General features: G+C 55.9%; 7 protein-coding genes across 7 annotated transcripts; 5 read left to right on the top strand and 2 right to left on the bottom strand.

Annotated features, from left to right (window-relative positions):
• Window positions 1-209: 209 nt before the first annotated feature.
• CORC01_08502 (uncharacterized protein) lies at window positions 210-641 on the top strand (the record flags this gene model as incomplete). The annotated part of the gene is made up of 3 exons (XM_022620132.1): window positions 210-284; window positions 358-389; window positions 458-641. The coding sequence occupies 3 exons, from the start codon at window positions 210-212 to the stop codon at window positions 639-641; spliced, it is 291 nt and encodes a 96-aa protein (XP_022473286.1).
• A 1,296-nt stretch (window positions 642-1,937) lies between these two features.
• CORC01_08501 (dolichyl-phosphate-mannose-protein mannosyltransferase) lies at window positions 1,938-4,283 on the top strand (the record flags this gene model as incomplete). Its single annotated transcript, XM_022620131.1, has 3 exons — window positions 1,938-2,075; window positions 2,148-3,582; window positions 3,640-4,283. 3 exons carry the CDS (start codon window positions 1,938-1,940, stop codon window positions 4,281-4,283), a joined length of 2,217 nt encoding a protein of 738 aa, XP_022473285.1.
• Window positions 4,284-4,736: 453 nt separating this feature from the next.
• CORC01_08500 (uncharacterized protein) lies at window positions 4,737-5,504 on the bottom strand (the record flags this gene model as incomplete). The annotated part of the gene is made up of 1 exon (XM_022620130.1): window positions 4,737-5,504. The coding sequence occupies one exon, from the start codon at window positions 5,502-5,504 to the stop codon at window positions 4,737-4,739; it is 768 nt and encodes a 255-aa protein (XP_022473284.1).
• A 1,154-nt stretch (window positions 5,505-6,658) lies between these two features.
• Window positions 6,659-6,898, top strand: CORC01_08499 (uncharacterized protein; the record flags this gene model as incomplete). The annotated part of the gene is made up of 1 exon (XM_022620129.1): window positions 6,659-6,898. One exon carries the CDS (start codon window positions 6,659-6,661, stop codon window positions 6,896-6,898), a length of 240 nt encoding a protein of 79 aa, XP_022473283.1.
• A 661-nt stretch (window positions 6,899-7,559) lies between these two features.
• On the top strand, window positions 7,560-9,901 carry CORC01_08498 (uncharacterized protein; the record flags this gene model as incomplete). The annotated part of the gene is made up of 2 exons (XM_022620128.1): window positions 7,560-7,572; window positions 7,650-9,901. The coding sequence occupies 2 exons, from the start codon at window positions 7,560-7,562 to the stop codon at window positions 9,899-9,901; spliced, it is 2,265 nt and encodes a 754-aa protein (XP_022473282.1).
• A 1,763-nt stretch (window positions 9,902-11,664) lies between these two features.
• Window positions 11,665-12,811, top strand: CORC01_08497 (WW domain-containing protein; the record flags this gene model as incomplete). The annotated part of the gene is made up of 3 exons (XM_022620127.1): window positions 11,665-11,753; window positions 11,838-12,691; window positions 12,753-12,811. 3 exons carry the CDS (start codon window positions 11,665-11,667, stop codon window positions 12,809-12,811), a joined length of 1,002 nt encoding a protein of 333 aa, XP_022473281.1.
• A 432-nt stretch (window positions 12,812-13,243) lies between these two features.
• Window positions 13,244-13,761, bottom strand: CORC01_08496 (uncharacterized protein; the record flags this gene model as incomplete). The annotated part of the gene is made up of 3 exons (XM_022620126.1): window positions 13,244-13,461; window positions 13,539-13,631; window positions 13,731-13,761. The coding sequence occupies 3 exons, from the start codon at window positions 13,759-13,761 to the stop codon at window positions 13,244-13,246; spliced, it is 342 nt and encodes a 113-aa protein (XP_022473280.1).
• Window positions 13,762-13,806: the final 45 nt, after the last annotated feature.

The following is a 13,806-nucleotide window of genomic DNA, read 5'->3' as shown; positions in this document are numbered from 1 at the left end:
TAGGTAGGTCAGGTGTCGGAGAGTCTGGGACCTGTACATCAGCACCGCAATGGGGCGATTGTGAGCAACGATTGTCTGTGCCGACCATGTGTTATGGATCAGACCGGGACCAGCCATGGAGGGGGAAAACAGCACGGAGTGGACGAGAATTGAGACGAAAAAGACATGTGATGCAGCTGTCTGGCGTTTCCGCATGCGGGCTTCAGCGTATGCTGCTGCAGAGGCTTGACTCGGCAAGGCAGATGGACCGCGCCCAGGCGGTGGTGACTGGTCCAGTGTCTGAGGTGGGCGGAAGCTGCGACCCCTTTTTCTTTCTCTGAAGAAACACCACGATGGCGACTGCCGGCGACAAATCAGGTCTACCCGGTCTTTACTTGTTTGGGTGAGAGGTAGGCCAATGAAGGCTTCGTGCACCGTCATACAAGATGTAAGACGCGACGTGACAACACTCTCTTAGTCGGGTCAAGGAAGTCGGTGATGGTGAAGCCAACCTCTCACGTGCTCCCCGGATGCTGCCCTGCTGGGGCACCGTAGCAGCGACCTGCACGGCGCAGGCCTCCACCGCCGTTGACTCCCCGACTCGCCGAGATGGAGCCCACACCACGGCCGATGCTCTCCTGCTCAACGCCGACGGAGACTGAATGGAAGACGCGCACTGGCATTTCCGATTAGCTCCGAAAGCGGGGGCTTATTACGCAGCCCGGAAGGGTTAGCGCGGTCGGAAATCATGGCGAAGCCACAGCTGTCATGAAGACAAGACATTGTGAAGTGGCATTTTACGCGGTGGATGGCCTGTGTGTTTATCCATGGGGAAAGGAACGATCAATACCTACCGTGTCGTCTGGTTTTTTGGCATGACGCTGGCATTGCAGCTGTAGAAGAAGACAATGTGTAGAGCTGCAGGTACGTCCGAGCGGCGTTGCTCAGGGAGCCAGGCTGGAGTTGATACAGTAGATCGTGAATACTACCTTGCAAGGGAGGTAGGTAGTCTTGGATGTTAGGATCCAAGTTGGTGAAGCGAGACGCAAGGTGAAGGTAGGAGTGAGAATTGACGATGATCGGAGAGAGAGAGGAAAAGAGCCGCCTGGGGATCCATCTGTCGAACCTCAGCCTCTCAGGGGGTAAGGTATCCGTACCTGGTAGGCAGCTGTGGGGGCAGGGGGTAATGGAGGGGCTAGGTATTTGGGGTCTTTCAAGACCATTCAGGCCATTCCATGAGAGGACCTGCGCGGCCTGCCCAAGGTATGTGCGGCATACCTTACCTTGTGCTACACGCTTGAGGCAGCCGAACCAGTGGCACTCGGCCATTGAACCCAGGGACACGATTCGCGTAAAGTGTGGTCGGTTCTGGAAGGAGTGGAAGGGAGGGATACCGTGTCTGTTGGTGCATAGGTGGCATTTATTTCGTAGTGCCGCAAGGGGGTGCTCCTCCCCAGCTCCCAGCTCCTCCCGATTTAGTTCAGACCTCACCAAAAAATTCCCACCTGGCCAAAGGGCACTCTCCCGTCCACCTCCATATTAATTGCATGATTCCCTGGTCATTCTAGGTGCCTTTTTCAGCTTTCCCCTTCTCCTTCCCCAGCTGACCTCACCTAACCTTCTTTTTAATGAGCTGGTTTGGTTTGCAGACAACATTTGTCTCAAGAGAAACCCGCTGATTCTCTTTTCGCGGCTTCTCTTTTACCTTTTTTCAATTCTCCAACTTTTTTTTTGTTGCCCCCGGGCGTTTTGAGTCTCGACTCGTCCGATCCTTAACAAGGAGCTCAGAGCTCCTGTTCTTGGAGCTTGACTCTACACTACTCACCCTTCCCGCACCCCCCCTTAGAAGCCGTCTTCATCAACGCATTCCGACCCCCGTCTCGAGAGTCAGTCTCTACTCCCGGCCAACCCATTCCATACGTCTTCTTCCGTTTGCTGACTTGGTTTCACCAACAGCTATGGCTATCGAGAAGCCCATTGTCGCGTCCGGCGCAGACGTGGGCGATGGCGTCAGACGACGAGCCGTCCCCCAGGGGCAGTCAGTTCCCATAACGGCCGCCCCTGAGATCGACGACAAGAAGAAGCTTGCCAAGAAGGTAAGCGTCTCCCTTTTGAGATATCGCTCATTTTTGTAGACCAGCTCAGTACTAACACTTCTCTTGCCCCAGCAGAGCTCCTTCCTCGACGATTGGGAGTCCATTATAGCCCCCATCATCTTCACGGCCGCCGCCATCTTCACCCGACTCTGGAAGATTGGCATCAGCGACATCGTTACCTGGGACGAGGCTCACTTTGGAAAGTTCGGAAGTCACTACATCAAACATGAATACTACTTCGACGTTCACCCTCCCTTGGGCAAGATGCTCGTCGGCCTCTCCGGTGTTCTCGCTGGCTACAACGGATCTTTCGAGTTCAAGTCTGGCGAGAAATACCCCGAGGATGTCGACTATACCTTCATGAGGGCTTTCAACGCTCTCTTCGGCATTCTCTGCATTCCCATGGCCTACTACACTGCCCGCGAGCTGAACCTCAGACGTCCCGCCGTCTGGCTTGTCACCCTCATGGTCCTTTGCGAGAACTCATACACCACCATCAGCCGCTTCATCCTCCTTGACTCGATGCTGCTTTTCGGTACTGTCGCAACTGTTCTCTGCTGGGCCAAGTTCCACAACCAGCGCAACGATGCTTTCGAGCCAGAGTGGTTCTTCTGGCTGTTCATGACTGGCATCAGCATTGGCTGCGTGTGCAGTGTCAAGCTCGTCGGTCTCTTCGTTACCTCCCTCGTCGGCCTCTACACCATTGAGGATCTATGGACCAAATTCGGCAACACCAAGATGCCCGTCACCACGCTGGGCGCTCACGTCGTCACCCGCGTCGTTGGCCTCATCGTCATCCCGTTCCTGGTGTACATGCTCTCCTTCGCTCTCCATTTCGCTATTCTCGACCACACTGGCCCTGGTGATGCGCAGATGAGCTCCTTATTCCAGGCAAACTTGAAGGGCACCGAGGTCGGCAAGAACAGCCCCTTGGAAGTGGCGTACGGATCGCGCGCGACCATCAAGAACATGGGATACGGTGGTGGCCTCCTTCACTCCCACGTGCAGACGTACCCGGAGGGCTCTACTCAGCAGCAAGTCACTTGCTACCACCACAAGGATGCCAACAACGACTGGTTCTTTTACCCCAATCGCGCGGATGCGGACTACGACCCCGAAGCTCCTCCCCGCTTCATTGGCGATGGCGAGACGATCCGTCTCATCCACGCCCAGACCGGCCGCAACCTGCACTCCCACGAGATCGCTGCTCCCATGACGAAGGCCGACAGGGAAGTTTCTAGTTACGGCAACCTGACCATTGGCGACGACAAGGACCACTGGACTGTGGAGGTCGTTCGCGACGTCGCATCTCGAGACCGCAGCAAGATCCGTACCCTGACGACGGCTTTCCGCTTGAGACACCCGGTTCTTGGCTGCTACCTTCGGGCTGGCAACGTCAACCTGCCTCAGTGGGGTTTCAAGCAGATCGAGGTGACCTGCACCAAGACCAACAACCCTAGAGACTCTTACACTCACTGGAATGTCGAGGCCCACTGGAACGAGAAGCGTAAGTTGTCAAAGCCATGATCCCTTGCTCTCTCACTCAGCTTGCTAACTGGCACAGTGCCCCCTGGTGACCCGGGTTCTTACAAGTCTCCCTTCCTCCACGACTTCATCCACCTTAACGTTGCCATGATGACCTCCAACAACGCCCTTGTGCCCGATCCCGACAAGCAAGACGATCTGGCATCCCAATGGTGGCAGTGGCCTATCCTCAACGTTGGTCTGCGTATGTGTGGCTGGGACGACGGCATTGTCAAGTACTTCCTCCTTGGCAACCCTCTGGTCTACTGGGGCTCTACCGCCGGTCTGGGCGTCTTCGCACTTGTCGTCGCCTGGTACTTGGTTCGCTGGCAGCGTGGCTACAACGACCTGAACTCGAAGGAGATTGACCAGATTCACTACGCGGGGTTGTACCCTGTGGCTGGCTGGTTCCTACACTACCTCCCCTTCGTTGTCATGGCCCGTGTCACCTATGTTCACCACTACTACCCTGCCCTGTACTTCGCCATCCTCACATTTGGTTTCTTGGCCGACTGGTTCCTCCGCAACAAGGCCCAGGCCTTCCAGTACGGCGTCTACGGCGTCCTGTATGCGACCGTCATTGGTCTCTACATTCTCTTCAGCCCTATCTGCTTCGGCATGACCGGTCCCAACAAGCAGTATAGCTACTTGAAATGGTTCGACAGCTGGAGAATCTCGGACTAAATCTGAAAACTTACCAACGAGTAAGTTTGTATCAGACGATTCTTGAACGGAATTCTGTACTTGAACGGCTGAGATTATGACTCGACTTTTCTACCCAACTCTCTCCCTTTCTCTTTCTCTCTCTCTGTAAAGATATGGGGGATAAATACAGTGGCGGATGGGCCTTTCGAGCTTGGGAAAGGAGAGCGAAAGTTGACGGGAGATGGCTTCCGTAAATAATGCAATATGAAATGGGTTCCTTGTTCCTAATATTCATCTTTCACCGGCTTTGATATTGAAGTGCGGAAGTTGACCTGCCCATGGACCATACATTATGATTATAAAAAAGTAGTAGTACAAATGGTGAATGCGAAGGAACTTGAAAACTCTTGCTAATGGCCTTGGGTATCACTGTCCTTCTCGTGTATGCTTTTTTTTTTTGTTCGTTGGTCTCTTTGCTTATGTGCAGCTCGTCTAACAACAGCCGCCACCAGAGCCCTTATTTGCGTCGCCCCCTATTCTCACTTGCTTGTTGCCCCCGGCACTCGGCCCCTTGACGCCCGACCTCCTGTCATTGAGATCGTACTTGCCAGCCTGGATATTGTTGTATATCCTCTCGGCGACCCGCATAAAGGCCTTTTCGACGTTTTCGCCGCTCTTGGCGCTCGTCTCCACGTACTCGAAGACGCCGTTCTTCTTGGCCCACTCCTCGGCCTCTTCCTTTGTGACTTCGCGTTTGTTATCGGCGTCCTGGGTCAGGTCTGCCTTGTTGCCGACGAGGATGACAACAATGTCGGGCTCGGCGATCTGGCGCAGGTCGTTGAGCCAGTCGGTCACGTGCTGGAACGTCTGTTTGCGGCTGAGGTCGAAGACGAGGAGGGCGCCGCTGGCACCACGGAAGTAGGACCGCGTTACGGACTTGTACGTCTCCTGGCCGGCCGTGTCCCAGAGGGAGAGCTTCATGTGCTTCTGGGGCCCATCGGCGGCGAGGCGCGGGGGTTCCGGGAGGCCGTTGGGTGTACCGTCCGGGTTCGTATACGCTTCGGGGGCCGGGGTAGGGGGCGGGAGAGTGTTTGGCGGGCCGACGGGGACGATGCGGGAGCCGAACTCGACGCCGATTGTCACGTCGTGGTGCGGGGAGAAGCGGCCCTCGCAGAGACGGATGGTAAGGCTGGACTTGCCGCAGCCCGAGTCACCGATGCAGACGAGTTTAGCGATGTAGTCCCATGGTGGAGACGACATGGCCCTTGGCGATTGTGGCTTGCGTAAGAAAGAGGAGAGGAGGATGCGTGAGTGCGTTGTGCGTCAGTGAGGGAGTAGGACGTTGGACTGAGAGGTCTGTGGTTTCGTTTCGTGACTTTGGTGACCAGAAAGACAGCTGTGCTTGTCCCTCGGCTGGCCCGCGAGACCGTTTCTTCTGGAGATGGAGGGTTTCGAAGGGATGGATTCGAGGGGGCCGTGTATGGTGTGGTTGGTGGTAGTGATGGTGATGGTCGTTGGTTGCTCTGATGTCGGAAAGCTTCAAACAGCTGTCGGTTATCGGAGCACGTGTTCAGAAGTTCAGGTCTGACAAGGGGGGGGAGGGGGGCGGGCGTCGGCTCCGATTGATGTAGGTACCTTAGATAGGTGAGTGGATGTTTGGAAACGCTGGAAAAGACGTCGTCTGTTCTCAATGTTCGGTGTCCCCGTGGTTCCCGAGAACCATGTTTGAGGTGGCTTTATGGAACCTCTTCTTATTCTCAAGTATAAGTGGACCTGGGTGTGTTTGAATAGGTTCTCCCTCTCCAGCTAAAGGCTCAGGTCTCTGAGAGGTGGAATCAGACGTGATGTGCTGATGGGAATTGGCGAGTGCATCACGCTGGTCAATGTTTAAGGTGGTGCCCCCTGTCACTGGCTTGGCCTAGAAGACGACAGAGCCCCAGTTAAAACTGGACCGATGACCAGGGAAAGGGCGTCAGGGATGTGGCATGGTGTTATCAGTGACGCAAGTACTGAGTGATAAGGTAAGGTAAAGAAAGGCGAGGGCCTGGGTGGATGAAGCCGCTTGTTAGCAGGTACATTAGCGGGAGCAGCAGGAGCAGCGGGAGCAGCAGGGGCTGCAGGGGCTGCAACAAACAGCAACGGCCAGCTGCGGTGACAGTCAGTTGACGATGATTTGAGGAAATGACTGACCTGCAGAAGACTGAATGACTCGGAACGGGTTTAAAATCGGGCCAAGTGCTTTCTCTGGTCTCGCGCCAGGACATGTCAGTGCCATGCAGCAAGCAGTATGAGAGATGACGGAAAACAAATGCGACGCCTGAAGCTCTGGGTAAAGGGAACAGGTGCCAAAGTACAACCGTGACGAAGGGCATGGTAAGCAGCCTGCTCCAACTCATGTACGTTTACCTTGGGCGATGCTATATGCGCTTCTCGGAGTTCCCAAACTAAGGCGAACCTGGAACTGGGAGGACCCCGCCAATCCGCAGCCATGCCCTCTCAGGCAATCCGGGCCCTCAATGCTGCAATGCTGCAATGCTGCAATGCATCCGCCAACTTACCGCCATATCGCCCACCTCGATAAGTCCGACGAGTGCCGGTCGCAGCCCGTAGGTGGCTCCCACGTTCCCCTGCCTCCCCGGATGACGACGTTGTGAGTGGCTGGGCTGTTAGTGAGATAGGTACCCGGTAAGGTACCTTAGGAAGGGTTCCCAGTTGAGGTACCGTGTGGTGTGGGCGGTGTCGCGGGTGTCGTGTGCCATCTGTGTGCCATTGCTAAGGCTGCATCAGCGTCCGCGCTGCCTAACAGGCGTGTAAAGCCTTACCAACCTTGGGTTACCTAAGGTGGTGTGGGATTTCCACGACACCCCGGCCATCCATATCCTTCCCTCACTGGCCCGGTCCACTTCCATCAGTCACTCACCCACCTAGGCACCTTCACCCCTTCGTCTGTACCGCATGACCTGCGATTCATATCTTTTTCGACATCCCGATGCAGATGCCCTTCTCACGAGCACCTCGGCTTTGATCTGAAATTCTCGTCCTGCTCAAAGGTGGCATTCCCCCTGGTCCAAGAACAGGCGTCCCGCAGGAACTGCCGCCGACCCGTCTCCCGTCTCTTTCTGTTTGCGTATAGCATTAGTGTCCACCGCCGCCGCCGGCACCCAAAACATTCCAGCCGTTTACTCTTTGTCCGTCATAATCATTCATAGGCCTCCACCAGCCCGACTTATTTGCCCCGTCGTCCCGCGTTCCTGGCATTTCTCAAGAGTACAGGAACTTTTCTGAGAGGACAAGGTCTTCGCTATCGCTCGCAGCATGTTCTCGGAATGTAAGTCTCATCCACCGCTGGGAAACACCACCCCCGGGCGACCCCCAGCGGCGGTCAACCAACTAACTCGCCCCCAGATGCGTCCAGGTTTCTGGCACAGTCACAGTCCCGGCTGTCCAACTTTGCGGGCCAAGTCGAAGGCAACGAGAACCCACCACGACATCCGAACGAATGGTCATCGCGGGCCCCTCCTCGAAATGGCGGACGATCGTTCCTCGGCAGAGGTTACGGAGGAAACCCGTACCAGGCGGGCGGTTCGCGTTACGGTCAGATGGGCTTCGCTTCACGCATGTCCGCCGCCCAGGATGCGCCGCTGTTTCATAGCACGCTCGACGAGTACATGGAGGAGGAGGAAGAAGACGAGAGGGATCGCGATGCTGCGGATATGGCCGCTCTTCACATGTCACGGCGCGTGGCCGCCGCGAGCAAGATGGCAGAGAGCTCCGAGACGGAACCAGACGCAAGCCGCGGCTCGTTGGAACAGAGCAGCGAAACTCCCGGCCGGAGATACCAGGACCGTGGGCTGCGGAGAGGCATTCGCAGCAGTTGGAACGGTACGAGGAGCTTCAGTGGACGGAATCGTGGGAGAGACGTCATAGATGAAGAGTCGGAGGATGTCCCACGAGAAAGTTCCGACCGAGAATCAGATACGAATCCCAAAATGGTCGACATCGGGCTAGACTCCCAGATCGTCGACGATGACGACCCGTCTACGTCGCTGCTGAACGAGGCGCCTACAGACTCGAGTCCACCCGCCTTCCAGAAGTTCCAATCCAAATCCGGAGACCGCAAGTTTCCACTGAGGAGGGAAGCTGCTCAAGAAGATGACTTTGACGAGGCCCGCCGGGCCAGCTCCGAGGATGAGGCCCTGCCTGCTACTGTTCCCCTGGTCGAAGGAGAAGTATTCAAGTACGACCCGTTTTTCGCCTGGATCTTTCTTATCGCGCTTGCCGGTCTGGTATCTACCTTCGTGCTTGTCTGGCTGCACACCGGTACACCTAAGAAAGGATGGGGTGACACTGTCTACACGACATTACAAGCGTCCTTCCACATGCTTGCCGTGGATACACTTATTTCGGTCCTGGTATCCTTTGTGTGGCTGGCAGCACTGCGATCCTTTGCCCGGCCGCTGGCGTTAGTGATTCTTGTTGCAGTACCTATCATCATGTTTTCATTTACGCTATACCCCTTCATTTCTAGCTACGAGGGAAGATCACACGGGACAAGTTTTCAGGATCGGGCAATGCGATGGGCTGCCCTGGTCCCAGCCATCTCAGCCTGTATCTGGGTGTACATGGCTTGGAAGGGCCGCAACGCCATCCGTCAGGCGATTGAGATACTGGAGTTCTCCACGAGGATTCTTGCAGCGAACACGGCATTACTCATCTTGGGCTTCAGTTGTCTAGCGATCATAGTAACGTGGACCTGGGTCTGGATGTGGATGTTCTCGAGAATCTTCTTAGGAGGATACTTCTCTAGAAGACTCGCCAGGTTCATCATCAGCGTGTCGAGCTGGTGGCTGGGTATCTGGTTCGTTTTGATGTACATGTGGACTATTGGGGTCATCAACGCGGTGCAACGGGCGACGACAGCAGCGACAGTGTCTCAGTGGTACTTCCACCGCAACGCGGCGCCGGCCCCGACATCGGCTGAGATTGTCACGGCGGCGCTCAACCACGCGACGACCACCATTTTTGGCAGCATCTGCGAGTCGACATTGATTGCGCTTCTTATTCGGGCACCGCTCCTCGTGCTGCCACGCAAATTTGCTAATATCCTGCAGCACGTCGCTGCCATGTGGATACCGACGCCCATCGCCGCGCTCACGAACCCTCTCACCATCACGTACGGGGCGATTCACTCGCAGAACCTGCACACAGCGGCTCGCGGTCTCAGCCAGATGGACTTTTTGTCCCCACAGCGCCCTACGACAACACTGACACCGCAAGTGTTCAGCACACGGCGGTCCAGTCACTCTCCTTTGCTTCCTTATCGGCTTGCAAAGATGCTTTTGTATGCAACTCGGTTCATCATGGCGACGGGACTTGGTTTTGCTGGATGGGTCATGACGGCGAAGCAGCTCTCTATCGCTCTGCCGGACGGAATGGGAGTACGGGGTTCGGCGTACGCATATGTGGTTGGTATAGTGGCTAGTTTCATTGGGTTTTCGGTCATGGGTGCCATGGAAGGTATCCTCAGTGGCATTCTGGATGCAGTCGTCATCTGCTACGGCAGCGAGCGGCGGATGGCCAGCGGGGGTGGCGCCTATTGCATGGAGGCAGCCTACCTCTTTGGAGAGAGAAGACGGGACGAGAGGGGCCTACCCTGAGTGAGGTCCTGCCGTAGTTGTTTGTCTTGCAGCATTTGACGAGAAATTGTACAGTCGATGATTGAGGAGCTTGCCTGCGCTAGCGTGCTTATATGTCTAGATGGGATAGATGCCTAAGTGTAGGCAAATTTTGAAGGATGGTTTTCATGACATGCTGAGAACTCGATGACCGAGCCTCGCGACGACGTGTACGTAAGTGATGAATGGCGGGTAGTGATACTGCCAAGCTTAACGATATACTGCGCCCCGGTGTCTTCACATTTCAATGGCCAACATCGACGCCCGAGGAGAGTGGTCGTTGAACGTGGCGGAATGGAGATGGGCTAGCATCGGCGCAGAGGGCGGAGTGCGGCGTGGTTTCTTCTAGGTAAAATAGTGCAGTTTATGGGGTGTAGGCAGTTTGTCATTCGGGGTACAGGAGTATCGCGACCTGAGGTGGATGTGATCAGATGCTGGTGGTGGGAGGCACCGCCACTTGTATAGCGTCATCCTGCAAACCATGTCTGCCAATTTGCCGCCAGGCAGAGGGAAAGAACTCAGTTTGCCACAGGTCGACTTCGTTAAAGGGTCACCAGCCACAGTCTTTGTGCGGCGTCAATATCGCATTGCCCTCTCTTGAAAAGGAAAAGTAGAGAAACGTTGAGGGCGAGCGTAAAATTCATGGGTGAGATCCACGGCATGTTCGAGACGTTTCCAGTCGACATCAGGTACCCTTTTGGGGGATCGGTTTTGCCTTAGTGTGCTGACGGAAGGGTACTGTTGGAGTATCGGAAAGCTTGTTTTACGTTGTGAAGGAACTAACCAGATACTTTGATGGGCCGCCCACTACCTAGGTATCTCACGTATCGGCTCTCCGGCATCCCGGGACGCAGTGGGAAGCGACAGGCAGGCAGGGAGAGGTGGGGGCAATCCGCTCGACAAGGATCAGCGGGGCTGTGCTTTGCAGCTCGCAGCATAGCCAAGACGCAACCGCAGGACAGGACTGGGAGAGGCGAGATACCTGGGTCAGCGAGACCAGCTTCGAGAAGCGGAATAGAATTGAACTAGGCCCGGTTCTGATCTACTGGTCGATATACCTGGCCTCGGGCTTGCTCCCTGCGACCTCTGCCCTTCGCACGGCATGTCATTAACACGATGGCTGTACTGTTATCACAATCTTCCCCGTTCCAGAAGATGCTGAGGTAGGTGTCGTAACTACCTTTCTTCTCCTAAGGTAGGTAGGCCTTTCCCTCACCATGTTGTCAAGGTACCTTTGGACCGCGGGAGCAGCGGAAATGTCGAGGTGCCATTGGTCGCGCAGGGTAGAGAACCCTCCCAAGGTGGCCATACCCTTAGCTTGTTGAGGGGGTAGGGACCTGAACCGTTCCAAAACTGAAAGACGTAATCCCGGCCCTCCGCGCCCAGCTCCAGTCGACCTATTGCGCCTCCCCATTACAACACCTGACACCCCGCGGAGGAGGCAATACCTACTGCCCTTACCTCCCCCAAATTCCTATCTCATCCCAACCTCAAACTTTGGCTTCTTTTCCTCTCCCGAAATTCTCTAATTATCTGGAAGAAGGTAGCTGTGGAAACCCGGAAACTCTGTCTGTCTTTTTTAGACACACACACATCTCCTCCACAACCTACTCACCTACACCAAAAAAATCTCCCTCACGCCAAACCAACTGGATTGATTGAGAGACTTCGCACCTCCCAGAGATTTCAATCGAAATTGCACAGTACTACTTCCTCTGTGCTTGAATTCACTACACAACACACACATGGCCGACCAATTTGCTCCCCCGTCGGGTCCCCCGCCTCCCAAGGCCCCCGAGGTCCCTCCCGGCTGGATCGCTCGCTGGAACGACCAGTACAAAGAATGGCAAGTACAGACCTTACCGCCAACGACCGTCGGCCTTTCTTCATTATGCGCATACTAACCCACTCACGCCAGGTTTTATGTGAACCTCCACACCAAGCAATCCCAGTGGGATAAGCCAACGGAGCCAGCCCTCCCTCCTCCTCCCCCACCAGCAGAGGATGGGCACCCGGGCGGCCCCCCTCCGGGTTACGCCCCGCGCCCCGGCGACCATTCGACGCCGCCCGTCGACCAAAAGCAAAACCCCTACGATCATAAGGGCAACCCCTACGAGGACCAGTCTTCGACCCCGCAGCCACCCGGTGCCGGCGGCTCCAACACGATGTCCGAGGACGAGCGCCTAGCCCGCCAGCTTCAGGCAGAGGAAGAATCCCGCGCCCGCAGCGGCGGTGGAGGCGGTAGCCACTCTCCCATGCCCCCGGACTACAACCCCCAGCAGCAGCAATACCAGCAGTCGCAGTCATCGTTCCCCGACCAGCTCCCACCCCGCGCACAGGAGACAAGAGGAAAGAGCTCCGGCGGGTTCCTGGGCAAGCTGCTTGGCAAGGCCAAGACGGGAGGTATGGGTGGCTCTAGCCCCGCGCAGCCGCAGTACGGAGGATATCCCCAGCAGCAAGGATACGGCGGCTACCCGCCTCAGCAAGGCTATGGTGGTTATCCCCCGCAGCAGCAATATGGCGGCTACCCGCCTCAGCAAGGGTACGGGGGCTACCCTCCACAGCAGGGTTATGGAGGATATCCTCAGCAGCAGGGCTACGGCCGCGGAATGGGCGGAATGGGCGGAATGGGTGGCGGCCGGAAACCCGGCGGCGGCGGCATGGGCATGGCGGGCGGTCTCGCACTCGGAGCCGGTGCCGGTCTGCTTGGTGGCGCGCTGATTGCGGATCATATCAATGATGAGCAGCAGGAGGCGTATGCTGAGGGATACAGTGAGTCGCGACTCTTATGCCTTTGACAAGTTTTGCATCAGAATGACTGACTTTTGCACAGACGATGGAAATGATGGAGATGACTATGGTGGTGGTGACGACTTTGGCGGCGACTTCTGAGTGGCTGGCGCTGTAGATGCGGCCAGTCCATCCTGATGTGTGAGGGGGGATTATGAGAGAAGGGCTGATGGACAGGGAAATGGACAGGGGCGGTTTCGGCGGCATAAATCTTGTTTCTAATATGTGTTCTTCTTATGAGCAATGAGCCCCGGTGCGTTCAAACCTCATGCATGCTCGCATTTCCTGCAAACACTTCATATAGCAGTCTATGTCACAAGCGAGAGAAAAAAAGGCGACCGATAAACCTTTTCTGCAATGAGCACATTGGCATGAAGACATATCACCGGTGCGGCAATGCCACGTCGTGGGCCATTCAATCTTGTGAACGTGTCTATAGGGCAGTGAACAAAAGCGCCATGACCTAGATCCCAAATGAACCGCAGTATCAATCTTGTCACCGTAGAAGCGCTTTCTTTCCTTCTTTCTCTTTTCTTACCTCCGCACGCCCTTCTCCTTCTTGCCGCCGGCGCTGCCGCTCGTGGAACCGGATGTTTCTTCCTTCTTGCTGCTGCTGGTGCCCGCGAGGAAGCCTGCCATGTCGAAGTTGGCCATGGGGTTGGCGTCGCCGCCGCCGCCGCCGCCGCCGAGGAGGGAGTTCATGGGATTGCTCTTTTGGCGCTCTTCGAACTCGGCGCGCATTTCGGGATCCACTAGGAGTTGAGATTTGTGTTAGAGAGACTTGCTTAGGGTGGAAGAGGTTTGATTGTCTTGGCGCGGGAGCACGTACTGTTGTCCATGAGGTAGGGCATGCCGAGGAAGATACCCATGCTGATCAAGCCGAGGAGGATCATAGGGTTCTTGAGGATGGTGAGGATGGAGACTACGAGGGTGAGGTTAGCGTCAGTTTCGGCAGTCGTTTTTCTCTGGAGGGGCGGGCGGCCTCTATCATGAGACTGCTAATAGCTCAGAAGCGTGCAACACTTCTCTGATATAGAGATAGCGAGAGGCATATAGAGAAGGGGCGGAGAGAGAGAGAGAGAGAGAGAGAGAGAGAG

This window comes from Colletotrichum orchidophilum, assembly GCF_001831195.1.
Source record: "Colletotrichum orchidophilum strain IMI 309357 chromosome Unknown Scaffold_73.1, whole genome shotgun sequence".
Taxonomy (NCBI): domain Eukaryota; kingdom Fungi; phylum Ascomycota; class Sordariomycetes; order Glomerellales; family Glomerellaceae; genus Colletotrichum; species Colletotrichum orchidophilum.
The sequence above is the reverse complement of the archived record's forward strand: the minus strand, read 5'-3'. Positions and strand labels throughout refer to the sequence as shown.